The 27,994-nt window shown below is 39.6% G+C and overlaps 1 protein-coding gene across 1 annotated transcript; it reads left to right on the plus strand.

Annotated features, from left to right (window-relative positions):
• Positions 1–8,328: 8,328 nt before the first annotated feature.
• Positions 8,329–27,136, plus strand: LOC138427891 (lipase member N-like). The gene is made up of 9 exons (XM_069568015.1): positions 8,329–8,433; positions 9,781–9,898; positions 11,163–11,361; positions 13,010–13,119; positions 16,658–16,794; positions 21,426–21,572; positions 22,507–22,578; positions 23,114–23,185; positions 26,903–27,136. The coding sequence occupies exons 1-9, from the start codon at positions 8,329–8,331 to the stop codon at positions 27,134–27,136; spliced, it is 1,194 nt and encodes a 397-aa protein (XP_069424116.1).
• The last annotated feature ends 858 nt before the right edge of the window (positions 27,137–27,994 follow it).

The raw sequence follows: 27,994 nt of genomic DNA on the forward strand, positions 1-27,994 counted from the left end.
AACAGAAAGGGAGTGACTGAACCAGAAACAAGAACAGGGTATAAGATGGGTAATGTCCAGACAGAGCAGGAGTGTGGGTGACTAAGCGAAACAGGCTACCCAGGTTCTGAGTCAAAATTAGGTTGGCATAGAACAAAGCCAGATCTGGCAGCCTGGTTGGTATTTACTTGCCAATGCGTTGATAGGTGTGTTGTGATAATTTTTCCACAGTCATACTTTCAGATAGCAATCGCTTGACCCTACCCAATGTAATTCATCTCCATGAAGCCCTGTCTCGCAACACTGAAGAATTACCCAACCCTCCACATAACAATCTGCCTTTCCACATTTAGTTGAGTCAGAAATTTGGGGAAGTCACTATTCTTTGTAAGAAAAGGCTTTTCCTTCATCTTCATACCTGAGATTGCCTAAACGAGGCTGAACATTTCACACTTTTTTTCACATCTTCCAGATCCAGTCCTTTCAGCATTGATTCCAAATATTGTGTCCTGCACACCAATGTGATGTTACGTGGATACATCTGGCTCAGTGGAATGAACTAGTTCTTGTTAGTCCTTCCTTTAAAGGACCTCAAGGATAATACCAGTAGTTATAAAGATCATCATAACAAAAATCATTCTCATTTCTGTACTATCTTGTGTTCCATTCAAAGTGCTTTTAGAGCTGTAATTATCATTCTTTCTATTGATTGAGAGGTAACAAGGAATGGTTATGGATAATGCTACTGCTGGGCTTCCCCAGTAGCTAAGTGGTAAAGAATCCACCCGCAATGCTAGAGATGAAGGTTCGATCCCTGGGTCGGGAAGGAGAAGGAAATGGCAATTCACTCCAGCATTCTTGTCTTGGAAATCCCATGGACAGAGGAGCCCGGCAGGCTACAGGCCATGGGGTCACAAAAGAATCTGGCATGACTTAGCAACTAAACAACAACAACAAATACTCATGTTAGCATTAGATACTGAAAGTTCCAGAGCCAACTCCACCATTGGTTAGCCACATGACACCAAAAATATCATGTAACATTGACTCCAGCAATTTCCTTTTCTACAAAACAGTGGCATTCATTCCCGCCTGCATCATCTGCTGTCATGGATACCAAAGATGTATTAAGACATGAAGCATATTTGTAAAGCACAGTACTTAAACATAGGCCCTGAAGTCACATTGTTTAGATTCGGTTCCTAGCCCTATTATTATTGTTATATCCATAGACAAGTTAACGAATCACTTTAATCACATTTTCCTAACTGTGAGATAGAAATAATATTTGTTGTTGTTTAGTCACTACATTGTGTCTGATTATTTTGGGGGGTTCTAGCCCTCCAGGCTCCTCTGTACATGGGATTTCCCAGGCAAGAATACTGGAGTGGGTTGTCAATTTCTTCTCCAGGGGATCTTCCCAACCCAGAGATAGAACCCATGTCTCCTGCACTAGCAGGCAGATTCTTCACCACTGAGCCACCAGAGAAGCCCAGAGACAACATTAGTATCTCTATTATTGAGTTGTTATGAGATAATGCATTAGAATTTGACAATGCCGTTACATAGAAAGAGATTAATAAATATTATTTGTAAAATGCTGGGTGGGGCACTTCCCTGGTGGCTCATATGGTAAAGAATCTGCCTGCAGTGCAAGAGACCTGGTTTTGATCCCTGGGTGGGGAAGATCCCCTGGAGAAGGGAATAGCAAACTACTCTAGAATTCTTGCCTAGAAAATTCCATAGACAGAGGAGCCTGGTGGGGGTAGAGTCCACAGTGCTGCAAAGAGTCACACACAACTGAGTGACTTTCACTCATGCAAAGATAATTGATTAATATATTTAATCATGATCAAATTCCCATATGGAAAATAGAAATATTAATTTACATAGGAATGAAGTATACCAAGACATTAAATGATATATGCAAAATCCTATTTTCCTGCCATCTTGAGACTTTGATATATTTATCTTACTAAACATTAAAAATAGAAATCGCCTCTACCTATTATTTTGAAACCCTTCACATTTGCCAGATATTATACTAAGTTCTTTCTATACATTATCTTGTTGGATTTTCAGAATAGTCCTGAAAATGGACTCCATGTTCTGTCCATTTTACACATCTCTATAGACATAACGGTTTGTTTGTAAAATTAATAACTTGCCAAAGTAATAGACCCACTTTTTTGGGGGAAAAGCTATCTCAATATAAGGGCCAGTATTGTTGATTAACCATGAATCTATATTGCTTCTCACAATGCAGTATTGCCAGAATAATAGTATTTGTCAAGCAATTAATCTCCATTTATTCACATAAGCAAATAAATAAGCTCTAAGATTTTATCCAGTGCCATACTGCCTAATACAATGGAGGCAGAAAGAGAAGAAGCATGTGCACAGAAATAAGAATTAATATTTATTTCCTACTATGCACCAAGAACCAAACTAGACATGTATTACCTCATTTAGTCCTTACAATTGTTTATGAGTTAGATATTAGTATATCCATTTTACATATGAAGAGGATAAGTAGTTGAAATAACTAGGGTACCCAAAATCAAACAGCAAATAACTAGCTGGTTGCTCTAATTCTCAAGAGCACTTTCCTATGCTCTCAATGTTATGATCTAGGTATGTCTATGTGCTGTGCTTAGTTGCTTAGTTCTGTCCAATTTTTTGCAACCCCATAGACTGTAGCCCACCAGATTCCTCTGTCCATGGGGATTCTCCAGGCAAGAATACTGGTGTGGGTTGCCATGACCTCCTCCAGGGGATTTTCCGAGCCCAGTGATCAAACCCAGGTCTCCCACATTGCAAGCCAATTCATTATCGTCTGAGCCACCAGTGAAGCCCAGGTATGAATATAGTCATACATGAACAAGGCTAAAGTGTCTGAGCAGACATCCCAGAGGAGGAAATAAATGATCTAAGTTGTAAGGAAAGACTTGGGTGTCTACAGACAGAAGGAAAAGCAGAGAATGTGAAGTCTGTCCATTTCCAAATGGACATGGGTGGGAAAACAACTGTCTTGTGACAGTGGTTCTGCCTGTCTCATTCATGATTGCACCCACAACTACGCAGGCACATTCAGTGATCAATAAATAGCTGTTGAATGGCTGGCCATCTCTGTCCTCTAAGCACTTGACTAGGTACTATGGTAATTGGAATACTTTTCATGCATGTAATGAATACATATTTGGCTACGACTCATTTCTCAAAAATGTCTTAGCATACTTAAATAAAGGAGCTATAGGTGTGAGGGGGAGTATTAAAGAAGATCTGAGTGTTGGCAGGAGAAGACTGGCTGGCAGGGCACCAAAAGGTTTCACAGGGAGGCACCTCTTTGGTGACTATGGCATATCAGACTGGCCAATCCTAGCCCTTGATTTGTCAGTGTCCCAGAAATGATTGCACTTACCCATGCTGAACACTTACGCATGCTTCAGTCACGTAACTGAAACTTACAAGAAGGTGAAAAGCATAAATCAAAACATGTCTTTATAATTTATATTAGAAACTATAGTTGTCAAAAGAACTATTTCTATTTTTGGCCACAGCAGTGCATTCTTTCCCTGTAATAAAACACATAGGAATCCCCAGTATAAAAATGTTACTTGTTTGTGCAAGGGAATAAAACACAAAGGAAGTATATGGTTTAGCAAACTGTTGCTATTTATTCAGTCAATACTCTGAGAAGAGTTAAATCCAGGAAGCTGTCAAATCTGTAAATAAGTTTAAATAATATTATTCTGGTGACATTTTCTCTTAGGAAATGTTAAATCTTAAAAAAAAAAAGGTTTTAAATAGTAGTTTGACATTTATTATTGGAGTAGATAGAGTCAGTGTAACAAACCATTCTTCCAAATGTAGTGACCACAAGAACACTGTTGGATATCACGCTAATGATAAAGGACTGTAGCTAAGTATTTATGCTCACGTCTTTTTTGCTGGACAGTAAGGCTCAAAGCTCATTTGGGGAGCAGAGGCCAAACACTTGAGAAGATACGGCTGATGATTCAAATAGTAGGAGGTTTGATAGGCAGATACTGAATTCATGTCAAATATAAGGAAGGCATAGCCAAGTTATTCAGCCTCCTTTCTCCACTAAAGTTTCCTACTATACTATTTCTTCTTAATCTCTTTATATTTCTAATTAAATAAATAAGTTTTTCCCTCGCCTATCCGTCTCCCCTTCAAATCACCCTGGTTCCACTGGGGCTGGACCCCGACAGCAAACCACTCTAGTATTCTTGCCTGGAGAATTCCATGGACAGAGGAGCCTGGCAGGCTACATACAGTCCATGGGATCACAAAGAGTTGGACACGACTGAAGTGATTTAGCACAGCACACGTAAGATACAAAGTTAGGTATTTGGGGTGAGTACGATATGAAAAATAAAGAATCTGGTTGAAAAGTTTCAACAAAATAAAAGGAGAAACAAGAAAAAAGGAATATAAGCCTGAGAGTACAGAGCTGCAATCTCCAATAAATACTACTAGTCAGATGTGACTGTAAGTAAAGTCGCTCAGTCATGTCCAACTCTTTGCGACCCCATGGACTGTAGCCTACCAGGCTTCTCCGTCCATGGGATTCTCCAGGCAAGAATACTGGAGTGGGTTACCATTTCCTTCTCCAGAGAATCTTCCTGACCCAGGGATCGAACCCGGGTCTCCCACATTGGAGGCAGACGCTTTAACCTCTGAGCCCCCAGGGAAGCCCCAGATGTGACTGTTCAGCCCTTTAAATGAGGTAATACTAATGGAGATGTGCTACACTGTAACATAATATTCAAACTCAAAGACAATGCAAAAAAAGAATGGAAAATTCCTCAATGATGATATTGATTACATTTTGAAATGATAATATTTTGGATCTATTGGTTTAAAAGAAATGGAAATAAAATTAAATTTTATAAAATGATTATAAAATGAATTCTAAATAAAAATTTTATGTCATCTGCTCTTTTTTAATTTTTTTCATTAGTCATTTGTTCTCTATACTTTAAAACATGTGGCTGTAAGAAAATGTAAATTGTATATGTAGTTCACATTATATTTCTACTGGACAGCACTGGTATAGAGAAAAGAATAAAGGTAAGTGTGCCCTATGAAATATGATAGAAAAATGTGAATAATTATGCATTTTTTAATTTTTTAAATATTTGGAGAAATGAGAGAATGTAGATTGTGTCAAAGACATCAGATTGCGTCATAGTGGTCACCAAGCTTAAGGATAGTTTGGAGTCTGAACAGAAGAAAAGCTCTTGAGTAATAACTTTTATTTTATTAGTGTGCAATGCACTTTACAGATAATAGTGGACTTTTTCCAGGTTAGTATAAAGCAAGATTGTTTATTCCTATGAATTTAATGTAAAAAGACGACTTTGTGCCTTTACAAGGAAATCGGTTGCAAGAAGTCTCCAGATTCTTTAGATAAACCTCAAAGCTGAGTAAGACTATGAGAAGGCAATGATGTTGAAATCCTTCTGAGATTTTAAATCTACAATCCATAAAGACCTGAGAAGTTTAACTACATTTATGCTATTTCCACAAGAAGTCATGGCAACATTTGTGCTTCCTAGAATTCTCCAGTGAGTTCACTGAAATTTTGTTAAAAGGATTGTTTTTAAAATCTCAGTCCATGAGAGGACCCAGACAAATCTACACACCTCTGCCACTGCCACACACACCTTTGCCCATTGTCACTGAAGGCAAAGTATGGTTGTCTTTTTCATCAAAGAGGTTGAATGAGCGTGGACTGGTACTTAAGCTTTCCACCTATTCCAACAAGCTGACTGTTTCCTGTCACTCTACGTTTGTTTAACTGGCTCAAGTGGAACAGATCTTAGGATCTGGACAAATATGAACATTTGTGTTTTTGAAAGGATTTGGGAATGAGTCCAGACTAATAGAACTGGAACTACTTTATCCTGGGCATCAACTTACCATTTTCCCGCTGGGAAAAGAAAGAGATTCAATTACTGCTAGGGATTTTCCAGCATTCAAAGTGAAGTAGGAAATGAAGGCACTTCTGCCTCTACCATCCAGTGTTTCCGGTGGGATTTAGAGCTAAATTGTCTTCATTCTCCTCAGGCCTCTAGGCCAATAACAGCTGGTCAAATCCCTTTGGCATAAGGGTTCATTTCCTCTGCTTCATTGATATATCCAAACACTCTCTGGCCTCAAAGGTGAACCTAGAGCCTGTCATACAGAGGGAAGTAAGTCAGAAAGAGAAACACAAATCTGTATATTAGCATATATGCATGGAATCTGGAAAAATGGTACTGATGAACATATTTGCAGGACCGGAATGCAGATGCAAATATGAGAATGGACTTGTGAACACAGGGCAGGAAGGAGAGGGTGGGACAAATTGAGAGAGTGCCATTGGCAGATATACACTGCAATATGTAAAGTAGATGGCTAGTGGGAAGGTATTCCGCAGGGAGGTCAGCTCAGTGCTCTGTGATGGCCTAGAGTGGTGGGATGGGGGTACTGTGGCGGGGGGACGGAGGCTCAAGAGGGAAGGGGATATAGCTGATTCACAGTGTTGTACAGCAGAAACCAATACGACATTGCAAAGCAATATACTCCAATTAAAAAACAAATTTTAAAAAATACAAAAAGAAGTGAATCAGGAAGGCCTCAACTTGTCAGCTGTTGCAATCAATCACTTTCCTGCACATTGCCTGTTACCTGGTGGCTGCCAGTACTTTCACAAACATTGCTCCGGTTGACCCTCACAGTGAACTCTGGTATTGAGAAGGCAGATAACTGCTAACTCTGATTTTGCCTTAGGATCCTGAGTACACACTTCCACATTGGATGCCTTGTTTTGAAAATGTTGCTGAACCCTCCCAAGGGTGACAGACATTCAGTGGAAATGAGGATTCAGTCAAACTGGTTAACCTTGGGTGTGTGTCACTGTCCAGGATTTCTTCATTTCCAAGGGCTTCCTGTCTCTCATTTTTCTAGCTTCTGGCTGCAATCATATCTCACTGTCACAAGCAAAAGTTCAGAAGTCCCTCTTCAATAAGGAGTCCTCAGGAACAGGGGAAGCTCTCGTAACTAGGTAAGATCAAGACTTAGAGCAACTGGGAGGCAGGTTGGGAGTGGTAGTCAGATACAGGGCTCTGCACTGAGGCTTCCTGTGTTCCTGTCCTAGTTCTCTCACCTCTTGGCTCTGTAACCTGGGACAGATCTTTAATCTCTCTAAGCTTTCCCTAATTTCTTTGATAAAATGAGGATAATAACAGTAGCTATTTCAATGGCATTTCTTCAATATCTAAATAACATACATGAAACATTTAGAACAGGGCCTGGCACAAGCTGAGCCCTCAATACACATTAGCTAGTATTAATTTCAAAAATAGTTTTAATTATATAACATTTATAGCTATAAAATCAACTGCAGCCAGAGAGCCAGTTTATGGAAAGCTACTGAACTTCGAAAGTAAACTCTGAATTTCTCTAGAAGTCTGCCATTAATTTATTATCATAAAGGTTCTCTGATGTTACTCTCTTGCTCATTCTTGGATTAAAAAAAAAAATAGTGAAAGAGCTTACCCTGAGATTAATGCGTTATATGTCACTGATCCTCCCTACAATCTTATAAGGTAGGTTGTTTTATTATCCTAATATCACCAGCAGGAAAAACAAGAGACAAAGCTACTGAATAACTTGCCCAAGGTCAGAAATCTTGTTCATGGTGAGGCTGGACTCCAAACTCAGACCACTGAACTGCAGCTCCGCTTTGATAAGTACTCAGCATTGTGATGTTGGCCAAACTGCTTTGAGGAGGCATGTTTTTAATCTGTGCTAAGGAAGAGACATTGCACATTCAAATGAGTAAAATTTGCCTGTGGTTGTTCACAAGAGAGATAGTCTCATCACTTGAAACTCACCATAAACCTGTTTGTTTGAAGTGTCATTGTTCACTGCTCTTGTTTGTTTTGTGGGATGTTAGAGGAGCTTAAAGGATAACTCCACTTTTAGCTTCTCTGTGGAGTGGAAACTTGTCCTCTGAATCTTTATATATCCTGGCAACTCACAGGTCAGCAAAGATTTAAATTAAGTGAAAATTTTGGATTAAAATAAGAGATAAAATAAACCTTCATACTAGTTCATTTCATATCTGGAACTGCACTATGTCAGGGCAATTTCTATGTGAAAAAAATAGATTAATAGTGTTTGGAGTTAGCTCATTGTATTTACTCCTTTCCACACTGTCTCAGCTTTCTCAGGATGTTATTCAAGCTTTCACTGGGGGACTATTTCATTTCATTAATCAATTTTGACATATAACAATTTGTGATTATTAAATGTTTTCTATCAGGCATTCCCACCATGTGGCTGTTTTTAACAACAGCCTATTTGATTTGTGGAACTTTAAATGCTGCTGGATTCTTCAATTTGGAAAAAGAAGCAAATCCTGAAGTGTGGATGAGTACTGTAAGTGATGGAGAATTCCAAAGGACATCAAATAAAGCAAGTTAATAGGTTGTAAGATTATTGAAGTTCCTTTTAGAGCAGAAAATCTCTGATATAGATTAAACATAAGTGATTTTTAGAGATTTGCTGGTGGCTCAGACAGTAAAGAATCTGCCTGCAATGTAGGAGACCTGAGTTTGATCCCTGGGTAGGGAAGATCCCTGGAGAAGAGAATGACTGCCCACTCCAGTATTCTTGCCTGGAGAATTCCATGGGCAGAGGAGCCTGGCGAGCTACAGTCCATGGGGTCTCAAAGAGTTAGACATGACTGGCAACTGAGCACACACAGATTTTAAGCCCTCTGGATGATATATGTGACTGCTCTCTACTGGACTGTGGTTTTAGTACCTTTGAACCAAGAGCAGTCTCGCAGTTAACATTTATATACATAAATGTCAATTGTTTCATATATATATGTGTCTGTGTGTGTGTGAGTCACTTTGCTGTACCCCTGAAACTAAAACAACATTGTTAATCAACTATACCCCAGTATAAAATTAAAACTTTAAAAAGATGTAATACCTACATTTTGTGTATACACAATGGAACTTTACTCAGCCGTAAAAAGAATAATGCCATTTGCAGTGATATTGATGGACCTAGATAGAGATGATTACACCATGTAAGTCAGAAAGAGAAAGACAAATAGCATATGAAGCCACTGACATATGCAATCTAAAATATGATACACATGAACTTATCTATGAAACAGGAGCAGACTCACAGAGAGCAGACTTGTGGTTACAAAGAGAGGGGGACAGGGGAGGGTTTGGGATTAGCAAGTGCAAACTGTTATGTATAGAATGCATAAACAACAAGGTCCTTTCGTCTCCTGTCTAGCACAGGGAACTATATTCAATATCTTGTAAATAACCCATAATGGAAAAGAATATGAAAAAGAATATATATAATACATATATATTGTGTGTATGTGTATAAAACTGAATTAGTTTGCTATACACCAGAAACTAACACAAATTTGTAAATTAACCACATTTCAATTAAAATATGTCTATATGCACTTTAAAAAAGACAACTGACTTGAGAATATAGTTTTGTCAGAAGAATGAGTCAAAGATAGATATTATCTCCAACTCCCCCAAAACATTTACCACTAGCAGACGTTTTCTAATAGTCCATTTATGTCTTTAATCGTGACTTTACATAGTAAATTAATCTCACTGTTACCTGGGGCTGCAGATTTCAAATAATTTACCCTAATAAGCACACACTAGCTGCTTTGTTCTAGCTCCTTTTGATAACCTTTAGAGAAAATGTGTAACTAATGCTTCTATTTTTACTGAGCAGAGTGAAATCATCACCTATAATGGCTACCCCAGTGAGGAGTATGAAGTAACCACTCAAGACGGGTACATACTCAGCGTCAATCGGATTCCCCACGGGCGAAAAGACACTAAGATCACAGGTACCAAACATGTCTATCTTGAGAAGGAGAATTGCACATGACTAAAATTTAGTACTTACTGTTCATTAAGATAGTGACTGGTTTATCAAAATTGGTTTGAGTTTTGGATTAGTTTTTATATAGTTAACAGGAAGTCTCATTGTATTCCAATTCTCTGGAGGCAGGCAAGAACTGAAAAATACAAAGGGCAAGACTGATCTAGTGGATTTCCTCGTTGTTGGAAAGAGATTGTGTATATGCGTCAATCCCAATCTCCCAATTTCTCCCACACAACCCCCTTTCTCCCTAGAAATCCATGTATTTGTTCTCTATATCTGTGTCTCTATTTCTGCTTTGTAAATAAGATCATCTATACCATTTATCTGGATTCCATATATATGTGCTAATACATGGTATTTGTTTTTCTTTTTCTGACTTACTTCACTCTATATGCCGCTCTGTAGGTCCATCCACATCTCCACAAATGACCCAATTTCATTCCTTTTCACGGCTGAGATATATTCCCGTTGTATACACGTACCACATCTTCTTTATCCATTCTTCTACTGACGAACATTTAGGCTCCTTCCATGTCCTGGCTATTGCAAACAGTGCTGCTATGTATCCTTTTGAACGATGAGGGAAATGTAACCACAGATCTTCTGAGAAGGGAGAGAGAAGAGTAAGTAAAGTATCTGCAAAGGCTCAGTGGTCTTTATTTACCAAATCACTTACTGTGATTGCTCTGCCTTATCTCATCTCCCATCCACATTCAGAGGCAGCTAAAATCATGTTGCTTAAGAATTCAAGAGTTTCAAAATGAAAAATGGGAGTGCGACATGGGTAGGATTACTATATAAAATATGAGATGCCCAGTTAAAGTTGAATTTCAGATAAAGAGCAGATGAGTTTTTCATATGCCTCATTTTACGATATACTTATATTAAAAAGAGAGTTCATTGTTAATATGAAATGTAAATTTAACGGGGCATCTTGGGTCTTTTTGTTTATCTTTATTTTTGTTTTTGCTAACTCTTGCAACACCAAGCATGATGAGGAGTTGTGGGGAGCCACTATGAAGCATAAAAGGAGAAAAATGTATAGGAAAGACTGCTTAAGTAGGGAGGATAGAATTTGGGCGAGACTGGACATTAAAATATATTTATTATATGTCTCTTTTTGGTTTTGGGTTTTTCCAGTGGTGTGCGTGTGTGTGTTATTCTTATGTTTCTGAGAAGCTTTAGTTGTTATAAATTTCTCTCTCTGCCTTTTTGCCTCCCTCTAGGTGTCCGACCAGTTGTATATCTGCAGCATGCTCTGTTTTCAGACAATGCCTCCTGGCTTGAGAATTTTGCCAATGGCAGCCTTGGATTCCTTCTAGCTGATGCTGGTTATGATGTATGGATGGGAAACAGTCGGGGGAACACTTGGTCAAGAAGACACAAAACACTCTCGGTGAACGAAGAGAAATTCTGGGCCTTTAGGTAAACTGTATCTAAGAAAGACCATGAACAGAATTTGAGACAAGTCCTTTAAATATAATAGTGTGGATGGTATTAATAATAATGTATGATACTTGGAGTCACACAGCTCCTTGCAGTCTCTACTAACAGCTCAAAGGAAAGAAACAGCAGGAAGCTCTGATTTACACTGATTCTCAGAGAAGTTAATTATCATTTCAACAAGGTCATTTTAACATACGTTCCTATCCAATACAAAGTATGTCTCAAACGACAGCTTAGAAAATTTCTGGGACAATGTATGCACTCATTCAGCCAATATTTATTGAGTGCCTATTCTGTGTACTGTTCTAGTCCCTGAGCGTTCAAGAGTAAACAAGCCTCCACCTTCACGAAGCTTATATTTTTATCCCAGTGATGTTATTACAATTTTTTTTCTCTTGGACTGTCAATTAGTTTTGCAAAGATGATGTATATCAGTACCATATTTTACCTACAGGAACTGTGGTTGAGAATGTATAGAATACCATTTTCAGGAAAACTCTAATATGAGATCTTTACAACCTTGTTAATAGGCAATAGGAAAGAATCTTTTGACACGCTGACTGCTTGCTTTAATGAAGGCGTTTTCTGCTGTCATCAGAGAACAAGCTGATGCCTGCAGTGAGCATTCTTTCTCAGGCTTAAACTTCCTGGTTGTTTGAAGCCTGCTGCTAGAACAGAAACATATTAATGAAATACCTTATTTCTGTACCTACTGACAAGTTGGAAGGAAAGGAAGAATAGGCCAGATTGTTAGGATTAGAGCATTTGCCCAGGAGCAAGCATCAGGAAATATTTCATGCAACTGGTCCTTGGTTGGGAACTTGTAGCTTGTTTACTGTAAGGCATCACAATGATTCCCTTATACTGGAAAGTACCAATCTATATTTCCTCTCATGTTCTTTTAATAAGCAGGTCCTTAGTTTGTAAAGTACCTAACTCAACCATATATTATATAGGCATTTTTTGTTCCCTCAACATTTGTATTAATGTTGACTGAACCAGTACTATAAGATTGTGGTATATATTGAATATAACCATATATGGATGGAAATAATAATAGCAACATCCGATTGAATGTCTAATTTCTGCTGGAGTCATTCCTTTAATACTATCCAGCCCCCATAGCTCCCCTGCCATATAGCATGTCATGCTTATTTTATAGATGATGAGACTTAAGGTCAGAGCATTTAAGTAAATTACGGAAAGCTACTCAGCTAGTACAAGATACAATCATGATTTACAACTGAGAAATTTTGAAATCTGGGTGTTAAATGGCCCTAAGCATCTTGAAGTTCCCTGGGAGAGATTGAAAGAGAGGCGTGCAAACCCGGTTAAGTAAAGGGCAGCAAAAGAAATGCAAGAGAAGGGAATGAAGAGGAAGAATGACAAGACTGAATTTCAGAAAATGTAGTATACACAAGCCTTGAAATCATTCCTGCTACTAGAAAGTAACACATATAAGTGTAGCGAACAAAAACCACAATAGCCTACATGTAACTGGATAAATAATGAAACACAAACCAGGTAAGTGGACAGCACAAAATTCTGTGTATAAAAAAATAAATGAGCAAGTGCTCTGTTTTGAACTTAGCTGCAAATACTTATAAGGTCCTGTTTTATTCTCCAGCTTTCATGAAATGGCCAAATATGATCTCCCTGGAATAATAGACTTCATTGTAAATAAAACTGGTCAGCAGAAGTTGTATTTCGTTGGATATTCGCTTGGTACTACAATAGGTATGTTTACAAGGGTCAACATTTTTACAAGGGTCAGAGCCACGTAAGAGTTCACCTTTGAATCAGGAACAGAGTCACTGTTTTACATTTACAGTGTCCCTAATTATATGTCCTGTAATGGGAATATAACTCTAGTGGCTGTAAACCTGAATTTCAGAGACTGTGAGTTTGTAGGAAGAGTCCTTCATCCATTTCCGGTCACTGCAGCACATTTGTAATGGTGATGTAATTTGCCAGGAATTCCAAAGAAATATTTCTGAAGACTGAGTCTCTAGATCTCCTGCAGGCTGAAAAAGTAAAGCCAGATGGCATGAAATATCCTTGAAGAATGGTAAATATACATCAATCATACCTTCCTCACAACCCACATGGGATATTAAAAAATAAAAAAGAGAGCTTATATTCATATTTGAACAAATTTTAAAAGATATAGTAATGTTTTCTTTGTGAATCAGAATGCAAAAACTTACTATAATAAGTAAATCGGGCATATACATTTAGTGTATGATTCATGGGTGGCGCAAGTGGTAAAGAACCCGCCTGCCAATGCAGGAGACATAAGAGGCGTGGGTTTGATCCCTAGCTCAGGAAGAGGCCCTGGAGGAGGAAATGGCAACCCACTTCAGTATTCTTGCCTGGAGAATCCTATGAACAGAAGAGCCTGGAGGGCTACAGTCCCTATGGTCACAAAGAGTCGGACATGACTAAAGTGACTTAGCACACAATTAACTGTAAGCACTGTATAAAAAGTTTTTTTTCAAGTCGAAAAAATGTACTTTGAATGTACACTCCTTAATGGTTTCCCAGATTTTTCAAAAAGGAAATCAATAATCTAGCTCCAAATAAGAATTTTAAAACCCTATACTACTAAAAATATGAATTTGTTCTCAATCTTCCACTAAAATTTCTAATTTTAAGAGACTGGGTTAAATGAAAATGCACTCTTAGTTTGGGTGAAACTGTGTGAGAGATAATAATAAATAATCCTGCTGCTGCTGCTGCTAAGTCGCTTCAGTCGTGTCCGACTCTGTGCGACCCCATGGACGGCAGCCCATCAGGCTCCCCCATCCCTGGGATTCTCCAGGCAAGAACACTGGAGTGGGTTGCCATTTCCTTCTCCAATGTATGAAAGTGAAAAGTGAAAGTGAAGTCGCTCAGTCATGTCTGACTCTTAGCGACCCCATGGCCTCCAGCCTACCAGGCTCCTCCGCCCATGGGATTTTCCAGGCAAGAGTACTGGAGTGGGTTGCCATTGGTTTCTCCAAATAAATAATCCTACATTACCACTATTATAATCAAGAACAAACATGTATTTACCAGTGTTTTATACTGATAAAGTGAAAGTCAAATTTGCTCAGTCATGTCTGACTCTGTGACCCCACGGACTATACAGTCCATGGAATTCTCCAGGCCAGAATACTGGAGTGGGTAGCCTTTCCCTTCTCCAGGGTATCTTCCCAGCCCAGGGATCGAACCCAGGTCTTCCACATTGCAGACGAATTCTTTACCAGCTGAGCCACAGGGAAAGCCTATTTATACTGATAGGCAGCTTACAAATTTAGGAGAGTCTGTGAGGCTGTGAGCATTGTTTCCCAGGTGGCGCTAGTGGTAAAGAACCCACCTGCCAATGCAGGAAACATAAGAGACCTGGGTTTGATCTCTGGATCAGAAAGATCCGCTGGAGATAGAGCATTGCAACCCACTCCAATAGTCCTGCTCGGAGACCCATGGACAGAGGATCCTGGCCGGCTACTGTCCATAGGGTTGCAAAGAATCAGACACAACTGAAGCAACTTAGCTTGCAGCATATGAGCATTAGAGAGAATATACTAAAGGAATATCAAAGAACTAGTAGTAAGAGGACCTATCCGCCACCCCCCTCCCCCCGCCCAAATAAAAACCTGCCACCAGCAGGAAAATAATCATACCATAACTGCTAACACTTAGGAGCATTTTCTACGTTTAGGGCTTTTCATTCAGGACCTTTGCTACAATATCCCTCTCTAAGCTTTAGAACAAGCCTACCACTATTATTCCCATCTCATAGAAAAAGAAAACAGAAGTTCAAATAAATTGATTGGCTCCTTCGAGGTCTCTTAACACATTAGAGATGGCACCCAAAATTCACACCAGGTAATCTTGACTTCACTGATGGGGTTCTGGGGTGCTGTGGAGAGATTGTATGGGGAAAGAAGATTTGAGTGTGACTAGAAAAGTAGGTAAGACTTAAATATGCCCTCATTACCTGATTGGCAGGGAAAATAGTCAGCTTTATCAGGTTTCTGGGTTGCATTTCAAGCATGACATTTTTCAGTGAGCATGATTTGCATCCTGAGCAGAGAAATTTCTGTTATGTGGGAAGGATCGATTCTTCATAGGACTTTTAACAAGTCAGGCCCGGCCCATTAAATACCACGTGGAGTAGGACTCTTCAGCCAGTATGACCATCAAAAACTCACCTCTGCACATTTCTAGACATCTGCTGCTGCTGCTGCTGCTGCTGCTGCTAGACATCTTATAGGGGGAGCTATTATGCCTGTTTCAGGTTTTGTGTCAGTGCCCAGCCAGCTCCTTTTCTGGTTAAGACAGTTTCAATATTTCAACAAGAAACTCAGAAAAAAAAAAAAAAAAACTTCTGCTATGGCTTCATGCACGCATGCACACACACACACACAATGGAGGGGGGCCCAGGAAAGCACAACAGGGAACCAAAACAAAGAGATCCTCCACATAGACTTTCCTGTGTGGGGCTGAGCCCCACCACCTTCACCCTCATATTGCTAGATACAAATGCAGTGCTATTGCTTTATAAATGGAGACACTTGGTCCTTACTGGGACCATGGTGGACCTTTTGGAAGCAGAGAAGATTCTGGAGGTTTCATAGCATCCAATGAAGAACTGGGAGCAATGCAATCTCATCCCACTGTGAAAAAGAAAAACTGTGAAATAACTCTGTGTGTGTGTGTGTGTGTGTGTGTGTGTGTGTGTGTGCTCAGTCATGTCCAACTCTTTGTAACCCCACAGACTGTAGCCTGCCAGGCTCCTCTGTCCATGAGATTTTCCCAGCAAGTATACTGGAGTGGGTTGCCATTTCCTCCTCCAGAATAGCTAGATGGTGATGCATAGAGCTGATCGATTCACCTCCTACAAACTGACCATTTATTTCAAGGTTCCGTGACTCACTCTGTCATCTCAGAGTTGGGGTAGAATGACAATACTACCAGCACCTAGCCCCCGCTTGGTGGGGGTTGAGGGCATCCTCAGTTTACTTGGCAGGAGTTGCTTCAGCAATTTATTCCTAACTTTCCCCAACCAAGTTAAATTGTCCAGAATAAGAAAGAAATGGAGATTTGAGAGTAGACAGGGCTGAAAATAGATTAACTTTGCCAAATAACTCAGAAGAGTTGCCCAATTCATCCCCCATGATTGCTGCAGTAGAAGAATAAAATGAAAAAGGAGAGCTTCACTTTTGTTAGTAGAAACATTACATCACTACCCCTAATTTTTATGAGATTGTCTTATCTCCCATTCTCTTAGGGTTTGTAGCCTTTGCCACCATGCCTGAACTGGCACAAAGAATCAAAATGAATTTTGCCTTGGGTCCTGTGGTCTCCTTCAAATATCCCACAGGCATTTTTACCAGATTTTTCCAACTTCCAAGTTCTGCAATCAAGGTAAGTTCTTCCTTTGCCACAGTGTATATGAGGATCTCCTTTTGGATGATAGACCCTTATTATTTGAAAATCTACTATGAAACAAAAGTAGGACATTTTGAAATCTGTAGATACCAGACTCTGGGGTCAGGTGCTGTGTGCGTGTGTGCGTGTGTGTGTGTGGGTGTGTGGGTGTGTGTGTGTGTCACAGTGTCTACAGCTCTCATATATAACTCACTATACTCAGTTATTAACAGACCTGAGTATAAGTCAGAATTTCTAGCTGAGCTGACTACTATGGCAGTTTCCTTGTTCTGTTCTTGTTCCACTGGGCATGTCAATGAATTTACACTGCTCAAATGGTAGACATTTTTCAGTTTGATCACTGATGTCCTTGACTTTGATGTTAGATAAGCTGGAATAATATACCCCTTTCCATATGGGAGCTTGCTTCCATTTACTAAAGCTAAAATGCCAAAGCCTAAATGTTTTACAGCTGAATTATTCATTCAACTATTTATTGGTTATTTTCCAATGGTTGGAAAGCTGGTTTGATGGTCAATTGTGAATTTAAGATTTTATCCATCAAAAGTTTTTCTCTGTTTGCTTTCTGTTTCTCTGAAAAGCTCATTGACTAGTATTTTATCAAGATTGCCCCTTAAATGTGAATTGAAGGATAAAATAAGTTGTGGCCAAAATGAGATCAAAGAAACAAGTCAGGATATCAATAATTCATTTTTAAGATGAGATCTTGGTTTGTGGTGAAGAGGTATGAATGGGAAAAAAAGGATTTGTGAGTTAACACAAGGAAGAACTTTCATGAGCCCTAATGATTGATTTGATAGTAGGTTTTTGGTATTGTTTAATAAACTTAGTTCTAGGAGGTCTTCTGGGCCTTGAGCTTCAGCTGATCAGCTTCTCTACCGACTTCAGGTGGTAGAGGCATAGATTTGAGTTACTGTGACGTTGGATGGTTTGCCTTGGAAATGAACCGAGATCATTCTGCCACTTTTGTGGTTGCACCCAAGTACTGCATTTTGGACTCTTGTTGATTATGAGGACTACTCCATTTCTTCTGTGGATTCTTGCCCACAATAGTAGATGTCATGGTCATTTGAATTAAATTCACCCATTCCCGTTCATTTTAGTTCACTGATTCTTAAGATGTCGATGTTTGTTCTTACCATCTCCTGCTTGACCGCGTCCAGTTTTCCTTAATTCATTGATCTAACACTCCAGGTTCCTATGCAATAGTGTTTTCGGTGTCATATCTTTTTGTTCTTTTATACAGTTCATGAGGTTCTCACTGCAGATATACTGGAGTGATTTGCCATTCCCTCCTCCAATGGATCATATTTTGTGGGGAAAGACTAGAGATCGCTTCAGGAAATTGGAGATATCAAGGGAACATTTCACCCAAAGATGGGTGCAGTAAAGGAGAGAAGCGGCAGAGACCTAGCAGGCATTGAAGAGACTAAGAAGAGATAGAAGGAAAACATAGAGGAACTCTACAACCAAGATCTTAGTGAACTGGGTTAGTACAATGATGTGGTCATTCACCCAGAGCCAGACATTCTGGAGTGCCAAGTTAAGTGGACCTTAGGAACCACTTATGTTAATAAAGCTAATGGATGCAATGGAATTCCGATACAACTATTCAAATCCTTAAAGGATAATGCCATCAAGGTGTTGCATTCAATATGTCAGCAAAGCTGGATGACCCAGCAGTGGCCACAGGACTGGAAATGGTCAGTCTTCATTTCAATCCCCAAGAAGAGTAGTACTAAAGAATGTGCTAACCATTGGACAGTTGTGCCTATTTCCCATGCTAGTAAGCTCATGCTTAAAATATTGCATGCTAGGCTTCAGCATTATGTGGACCAAGAACTTCCAAATGTCCAAGCTGGGTTTAGAAAAGAAAAGGAACCAGAAATCAAATGGCCAGCATTTGCAGGATCATAGAGAAAGCAAGGGAATTCCAGAAAAAAACGTCCACCTCTGTTTCACCAACTATGCTAAAGCCTTTGACTGTGTGATCATAACAAACTGTGGAAAGCTCTTAAAGAGACGGGAATACCAGACCTGTCTGTGGGTTGAGAAGCAAGAGTTGGAACCCTGTATAGAACAGCTGATTGATTCAAGATTGAGAAAGCAGTATGACAAGGCTGTCTGTTGCCACTCTGTTTAACCTATACACTAGCACATCATAAGAGATGCCGGGCTGGATAAGCTACAAGCTAGAATCAAGATATACAGGAAAAACATCAACAACCTCAGTTACGCAAACACTGCCACTCTAATAGCAGAAAGTGAAGAGGAACTAAAGAGCCTCTTGATGAGAGTGAAGGAGGAGAGTGAAAGAGATGGCTTGAAACTAGTATTAAAAAACCTAAGATCATGGCATCCAGTCCCATCACTTCATGGCAAATAGAAGGGGGAGAAGGTGGAAGTAGTGACAGCTTTCCTTCTCTTGGGCTCTAAAATCACTACAGATGGTGACTGCAGCTATGAAATCAAAAGGTGATTGCTTCTTGGCAGGAAAGTTGTGACAAACCTAGACATGTGTTGAAAAACAGAGATATCACTTTTGCAACAAAGATCCGTATAGTCAAGGCTATGGTCTTCCCAATGGTTATGTACAGTTGTGAGAGCTGAACTGTAAAAAAGTCAGAGTGCCAAAGAATTGATACCTTCAAACTGTGGTGCTGGAGAAGACTCCTGAAAGTCCCTTGGACACCAAGGAGATCAAACCAGTCAATCTTAAGGGAAATCAACCCTGAATATTTGTTGGAAGTACTCATGCTAAAGCTGAAGCTCCAGTATTCTGGTCATCTGATGTGAACAGTCAACTAATTGGAGAAGTCTCTGATACTGGGAAAGATTGAGAGCAGGAGAAGAGGGTGTCAGAGGATGAAATGGCTGAACGGACATGAACCGAGGCAATGGACATGAATTTGAGCAAACTTCGGGAGATGGTGAGGGACAGGGAGGCCTCGTGTGCTGCAATCCATGGGGTCCCAAAGGGTCAGACATGACTGAGCAACTGAACAACAGCAACATTAAACTTAGGGATTCCTAGGTGGCTCAGCAATAAAAAATCCACCTGCCAATGCAGGAGATGCAAGAGATATGGGTTCAATCCCTGGGTCAGGAAGATCCTCTGGAGGAGGAAATGGCAGTTCACTCCAGTATTCTTGCTGGGAAAATTCCATGGACAGGGGAGCCTAGAGAGCTACAGTCTATGGATTTGCAAAGAGTGGGACACAACTGAATGACTGAGCACAATGCTTCCCTCATAGCTCAGCTGGTAAAGAATCTGCCTGCAATGCAGGAGACCTGGGTTAGATTCCTGGGTCGGGAAAATCCCCTGGATTAGGAAATGGCAATCCACTCCAGTATTCTTGCCTGGAAAATCCCATGGACAGAGGAGCCTGGCGGGCTACAGTCCATGGGGTTGCAAGAGTCAGACACGACTTAGCGACTAAACCACAATGTAACTTCCCTTTTGTGTGATTGATAGTTCTATTTCAAAATGTGTTGGCATCGATTAATTTGGGATATTTTCTACATTGGGTCAGAGTTAAGCAGGTAAACTGCTGCTGCTAAATTGCTTCAGTCATGTCCGACTCTGTGTGACGCCATAGACGGCAGCCTGCCAGGCTCCCCCGTCCCTGGGATTCTCCAGGCAAGAACACTGGAGTGGGTTGCCACTTCCCTCTCCAGTGCATGAAAGTGAAAAGTGAAAGGGAAGTCACTCAGTCGTGCCCGACTCTCAGTGACCCGATGGACTACAGCCTACCAGACTCCTCCGTCCATGGGATTTTCCAGGCAAGAGTACTGGAGTGGGTTGCCATTGCCTTCTTCAAGCAGGCAAACTAGTAAATCCAGAGATAGACACATCTATCACTAAGTATACCTGTTTTGCATATGTATTGCTTTGCCTACATAGGTCAGATCTGAGGTAGGTATTTTCCCTGATTTATCTCAGTTTCTAATTCCCTATTGTCAAACTTTCTGCCACTTCAAGTCCCATTCTCTACTCCTACCCCTCCATAATATCTGTTACCCCTAGAAGCTCCAGTCGTTACATCAGAGATCCCCACTCAAGCTCACTTTTATAAACTCTAGAAGTTTTAATCATGCTGTTGCCCATGACATCATTTTCTTCTATCCAATGGCACGTTCCCTTCAGCACACCATCCTCTACTTTTCAGCATGAAAGTCAAGCACTCTGGTACACTACCAGAAAGGTGATGTGTACATAGGTAAAACCCTGCTTTTCTTTCCTATTCAAGGCAATGTTTGACCTTAAAGGAGAAACTGTTCTACTTCTCTTGCCAGTTAATGAGAAATATAGGCAATCACTGATTAGATCGATTTCAGGGGAGCTTTCACAATGGATAAATTAGCTAATTGGGGGCTGAAGATCATTGCTACCATCTCCTTGTAAATTATGTTTGATGATATTCCCTAGGTAAAGACTGATTTATAAATAGGTACTTTTCCAAAATAACTTGGTCTCCTTGAGCAAAATGGGAAAAAAATATACAAATATAAATATGAATATAAGAATTCTCATTCCAGGGATGAAGGGAATGTCAAGAAATCTGCAAATGATTCTTGAAAGAATAATTATTTTTTATTTTTTACAGAAGTTGTTTGGTACCAAAGGTTTCTTTTCAGAAGAAAGTATAGGGAAGTCACCTTCTATCAAAATCTGCAACAATAAAATATTGTGGGTGATGTGTAGTGAATTTCTGTCCTTATGGGCAGGATTCAACAAGAAGAACATGAATATGGTATGTATAAAGATTCTAGGGCCATTTGATGCTTTTAGAAATTCCAGCTTTCCTTTGGTTCTTCTTTTTGTTTTTTATTTGGTTCATTTATTTTTGGCTGTGCTGGGTCTTTGTTGCTGTGCAGGCTTTCTCTGGTTGCAGGGAGTGGGGGCCACTCTCTAGTGGAGGAGCATGGGCTTCTCATTGCAGTGGCCTCTCTGGTTCTGGAGAACGGGTTCCAAGCATGCTTGCTTTAGTAGTGCGGTTCCTGGGCTCTGGAGCACAGGCTCAATAGTTGTGGCCCATGGGCTTAGTTGCTCCACGACATGTGGAATCTTCCCAGATCAGGGATCCAACCTGTGTCTTCTGCATTGGCAGGTGGGTTCTTTACCACTTAGCCACCAGGGAAGTTCCCTTTGTTTCATTTTGATGTATCTATCATATTACATAAACTAATGTGGTACTCTGAACTCATTTCAAAGGCAGAGATTTTCTCTGCATAGAAGATTAGATATTCAGTGTGAAGACTGAAGAAGAGAATAGGCAGCTTCATCCTTTCATCTCTGGTCAAATTTAATATAACAGTTGTGCAAGAATAGGTAGCAGTTTCCCATGTTTGCAATTAGCCACCCCTTGCTATAGTCATCTTGATTTTATAATACAATGCATTAAAAAATAAAATAAAATCCTAGGAAAGAGACTTTAAACTTATTCTTTGTGCCCTCTCTTGGTGGGTCACTTTAGCCTCAAATGCACCACTTGAAACATATAAGACAGCATGGAATGGAATGGAATGGAATGGAATGGAATGGAATGGATTCTGCCTTGCCATTCTGCAATATTTGTTTATTCATTCTTAGCATAATTATTCTCTGCTTCTTAAAGGCACAGTCTTTTCTTTGGGTGATAATTGCTTTAATATGTTTTGTTTTGTTTTGTTTTGTTTTATCTTCAGAGCCGAATGGATGTGTATATGTCCCATGCTCCCACTGGATCATCAATACAGAACATCCTGCATATAAAACAGGTAGTGTCTTTGTCATGGAAAACCATTCCCCTTATTTTCTTTATATTTGAAATGACAGAGTTAGCATGTCTGTTCTAAGAAGCTTAGCAGCTAGCTTCCATTTTACCTTTTTCTCCATCTTTATAGTTGCATTTCCCTGGATTTTAAGAGAAAGAACAAGGTATGTGCAGACCAAGTCGGTCACATAAATGAATCCCATTTTAAATATGAGCTTGTAAAGTAGGCTCTGAGCTTAAACTGAACATAAACTGGGAGAACCTCAGAAGAACTGAGCCTTCCCAGAGAGAGAAATACCTGACATTTGATTTCCCACAGTGAGTCTTGGGTTCTCACTAGCTTTTCCTTCAATCCAAGGAATTCATTGCCTCCCTTTCTCTTGATCTTGTTTTGCACACTGGTAAAATTTATTTATATCCTCTGGTGATGCAGAAGCCTTATTTTCTTCCGAGCATACAGTATACTTTTCTAAGATTTGCTATTAACAGTCGTAATGCTTATTCTGAATACTGCTTTTCTATAAAACATTTCATTCCAGCTTTACCATTCTGATGAATTCAGAGCTTATGACTGGGGGAGTGAAGCTGAAAACATGCGTCACTACAATCAGGTGAGTTACTCAGAGCAACCCTAGAAGGTTGGCTTTGAAAAATTATAATGATACATTATTTGACAGTAAAAAGAATCCTACCTGGCACTTGGTCACATTCACACTGGTAGACAGAGATTTTTCAAAGTGCATTTTAAATATTTATTTATTTCAAAAAATCTAAAAATAAAAGAAGTATATACTAAGGGAGTTAAATCATTTATAATCCCTCCACCCTGAGATAACTAGATGATCAATATTTTGTTATATTTCTTCCAATCTCAACATTTACTTATAGTCATAGCAAAACATAACTAATGTTGTAAGAGAGATTTTTAATATAATTTTAATAGCTGCATAATAATTTAAATTGTATGATAAAAATTTATATAGTAAATGAATACATACTTCTTGATACCAACAAAAAAATAAAATTGCACATAGGAGTTAAGAGAATTATCCACCTGTGAAGAGTTGAGTCTTAAGGCATCTTTTTCCCTCTAACTTTACATACTAAAATTTATATATTCATTTAGCCATCCTATGCTTTTAATCAACGCTGTTGCCACCTTCCTGTTTTTTTCTAAGTCATTAGCTGGGTGTCTCAGTATGAATTAAAAACGTTAGATTAAAATTTTCCTTTATTTTCCCAAACTGGCATACCTAAAGCTATCAGTGCAAACATAGGTCAATTAAATTGCTTCTGGACATCAAATGAGTCAATCAAACCAGTCAATTTCTTAGTTGTTGTTTAGTCGATAAGCCATGTCCAACTATTTTGTAATGCCATGGACATTAGCCTGCCGGGCTCCTCTGCCCATGGAATTTCCCAGCAAGAATACCAGAGTGGGTTGCCATTTCCTTCTCCCAGGATCTTTTCCCCCGAGGGATCGAACCCATGTCTCCTGCATTGCAGGCGGATTCTTCACTGCTGAGCCACCAGGGAAGCCTTCAATTTCTCAGTAACAGATTGAATTGTTAGGGAAATGAATCCACTAGCTTCTAAGACAATGAGAGCGGTGTATAATTTTTATTTTTATTTTTAATTAGCATGATTAAGATGTGACTTACATACAGTATAAGTCACTGATTTTGCACGTTCAACTTAGTGTTTCAACAAATATATCCATTCATGTAACCACATCACAAGCAAGATATTGAACATTTTTGTTACCCGCAAAAGATTTCGCTTGTTCCTCAGACAATATAAATTCACAGATGCATATATTTGCAAATGCTTAGAAAAAGGCCAAAAAATAAAGAGCACATGTTAAAGTGATAACTCTCAAGAAAAGGAAGAAAGGAGAGGTGAAGTGGATGCATACAAAGGAGTAAAAGGAGGCTATTATTTTGGATTTCACGCTCTTTTGTTCTCTTTCATTGTTTTTCATGAACATGTTATATTTATATATTGTTTATATTTACAAGAAAATAAGACCAAAAAATCACATACACAGAAAACCATTATTATCAAGTTCTCTTTTTCCAGCTTTATTGAGGTAAAGCTGACCCAAAAGATTTAAGATTGAAGTGTATGATGTGATGACAAATATTGAGAGTGTAAATGTTCTCAGAATTTGTAGTAAGCTAGCTGGTCCTACCCTACTCCAGGCCAATTCTATTTTATTTGCTTGTAATTTTGTATCGTTGGAAGTCAATTTTTATTCCGTTCTCAACAGTGTGTCCTCTTCATAAGTTCCCAACACAACCTCTGTGCCCACTGTATGTTTTCTTGAGAATAAAAATATTAACTTATATAAGCTTTATGAGGGTAGGAATTTCCTTCTGTTCTGTTCCCCAGTATTGTCCCAGCTGGTAGAGTAGCTAGCCCTTACCAGTCCCTTGATAACCATTTGTTGTATGAATGAAATTTCTTAACTTCCCTCTAATCTACCTTAAAATCTCTCTGTTTTTGATTCTGTCTTTCCTTTCACTCTCAGAATATGGTGGTCCTCTTATCCAAGTTATCCTGTCTTGTGTCCTCGACCCCATCTCTTCTTATCTATTCTTACTGCCTTCTCTTACTATCTTAAATGAACTCCTGTTTCATACAAAAAAAAAAAAAAACAAACAGAAACCCTTCCCTCAAGCCTTCAATTCTATCAATCCATGCTTCCATCATTCTGTTTTCAATCAACATTTTTTAATATCTAAAAATTTTAAGTATCTCTACTTCTCTACTCACTCCTGAACACTGAAAAAGGTAGTTTGAGTCCTCATCTTTTTATTATAGCTGTTCTATTTAAGGTACCTTCCCTGGTGGCTCAGACTATAAAGAGTCTGCCTACAATGTGGGACACCTGGGTTCGACCCCTGGGTGGGGAAGGTCCCCTGGAGAAGGAAATGGCAACTCATTCCAATATTCTTGTCTGGAAAATCCCGTAGACCGAGGAGCCTGGCAGGCCCCAGTCCATGGGATCATTTGTGGCTTTTAACTGCCAAACATAATTGCCTGTTCTCACCTGTAGTATTAGTTACCATAGACTCCTTGCAAATTACCACCCAGACTTGGATTTCCATAATGTAACATTCTGATTTCTTTCCCTCCCTTTTTGATTGCTCTCTTTATCCTCTCACTAGCTACTCTCAAACCCTCACCACTCTCAATTATCAGAATTCTCCACAATCCTTCCCATATCTCTCCCCTTTGTGTTTGAATAATTTAGCCATCTCTACAGCTTCCACTTTGCTGGTGCTTCAGTGGCAAAGAATAGGACTGCCAGTTCCAGAGATGTGGATTTGATCCCTGTCAGGAAGATCCCCAGAGAAGGAAATGGCAACCCACTCCAGTAATCTCATCTGGGAAATTTCATGGACAGAGGAGCCTGGTGGGCTATAGTCCATGTTGTCACAGAATCAGACATGACTTAGCGACTAAACAACAGCTTCAGTTACCCTGCTCTGAGGCTAATCCAAACTGCCTCCCTAGATTTTTTTCAGGACCCATTCCCAACAAATTTCTTCTTCAAGTCATCCCACAAACTAGGCAGAGCTGTGAGAAATGACCCTGCCTTGTCTCTAAAACTTCTGAAGGATGCCCAACTGCCTGAACCTGACATTTAGACCTTGACTGTCTCCAGTCTTATATCCTACTGTATTCCCTTACATAGTTTTTTTCTGGGTGCACTGGGCAGCTTGCCATTCCTGACCACGCCACACATGCTCTATCTGCCTGCTGGAAAGTGCTCACACCTTCATCCTTATCTTTAAAATACAACCATCCCTCAAGTGAAAATGACAGTGTTAGTTGCTCGGTCGTGTCCAACTCTTTGCAACCCCTTGGATGGTAGCCCGCTAGTCTCCCCTGTCCGTGGGATTCTCCAGGCAAGAATACTGGAGTGGGTAGCCAGGCTCTTCTCCAGGGTATCTTCCTGACCCATGGATAAAATCCAGGTCTCCTGCATTGCAGGCAGCCTTTTTACCATCTGAACCACCAGGGAAGCCCTTCAAATGACTGCTCTTTACATGAAACCTCAGTTGAAAATAATTTCTTCTTTGTCTTCACTTCCATCATATTTGGGGAATGTTTTATAGCATTTAACATATCCTCCTTTGTATACAAACATTTATTTAGCCATTTTGCCTTGTTCCTTCACACTCCTTGTATATAGGGACCATTGTATGCTGTCTTCCTATGGCCATCGTAAATACTCATCTAGTAGTCTCTCTACTTATTTGGAGTCAGTCGTTGCTCTGAGGAGCTTCCTCTCATGAATGTCCTTTCTCTCTCTTCCATAGAGTCGTCCTCCACTGTATGACCTGACTGCCATGAAAGTACCTACTGCCATCTGGGCTGGTGGAAATGATATTCTTATCACACCCCGAGATGTGGCCAGGATACTCCCCCAAATCAGGAATCTGCGTTACTTCAAACTATTGCCAGATTGGAACCACTTTGATTTCATCTGGGGCCTCGATGCTGCTCAACGAGTGTACAGCAAAATCATAGATTTGATGAAGTCATATCCCTAACTGCAGTATACCTGCTTTTCAGATAGGAGTTGCTTCCAAGCCCATAAGAGGCTTTGGGGAGGAAATACTAGTCTACTTAAGTAGCAGTGAGATGTACACCGGCATCCTTCACCTTGTTGCTTTTGCTGAGGTGTTCTCTTATCACGGCATCCCAGCTAGGAATTATTTCAACTCTGTTGCTCTTTCTCAAGCAAATGTCCACATCTGAACTCTCAGAATCTCTTCCTTTCAGTCAGAGCCAAGTCCATGCTTTTCTCCAAGAAGCCCTAGTAAACTCTTTGCTGCTAACTATACACTTCAGGGAAGAATTAAAAGAGGCCTTTGTCTTTCTTATTTCAAATATATATAGTGGCTTCATGCAAATAATACCCACTCCCCATCCCATCTTTTCAAAGGATTGAATGTAAGCATAGGAGTGCTGGCCTAGAAAAATCTTGTCAGGGGGTCATTTGGGAAAATATTTCAGATGGCTGTAATCTGTGGCTTTCTCAAAATCACAGGTAGAGCAATAGTCAAATGGTCATCTAGTAGGCAAGCCATGAAATAAGCCTGATCCACATCAAGCTTGAAAAGAATAGCAGAATGGAAAACTAACCAAATCAAACTATTCCAGGAGTTTTACTGTTACAAGCTGGGGGATTGGAGTGGGGAGGGTGCGGAGACAAGATTGAGGATGACTAAGATAAACTGAATTTTTAGTTGTTAAAAGTATTCACTGTAGACTACTGTCTTTAAAACAAGGTTAAATTGAACAAAGCTTTTTGAAAATAGTGTACTAGAACTCATAGACAGTAGTCTTAAGTGATAGCATTTGAGAGCTCATTCTTTCTTGTTTTGCTTTAAAGATAAACTAAACTG

This window comes from Ovis canadensis, chromosome 22, assembly GCF_042477335.2.
Source record: "Ovis canadensis isolate MfBH-ARS-UI-01 breed Bighorn chromosome 22, ARS-UI_OviCan_v2, whole genome shotgun sequence".
NCBI lineage: Eukaryota > Metazoa > Chordata > Mammalia > Artiodactyla > Bovidae > Ovis > Ovis canadensis.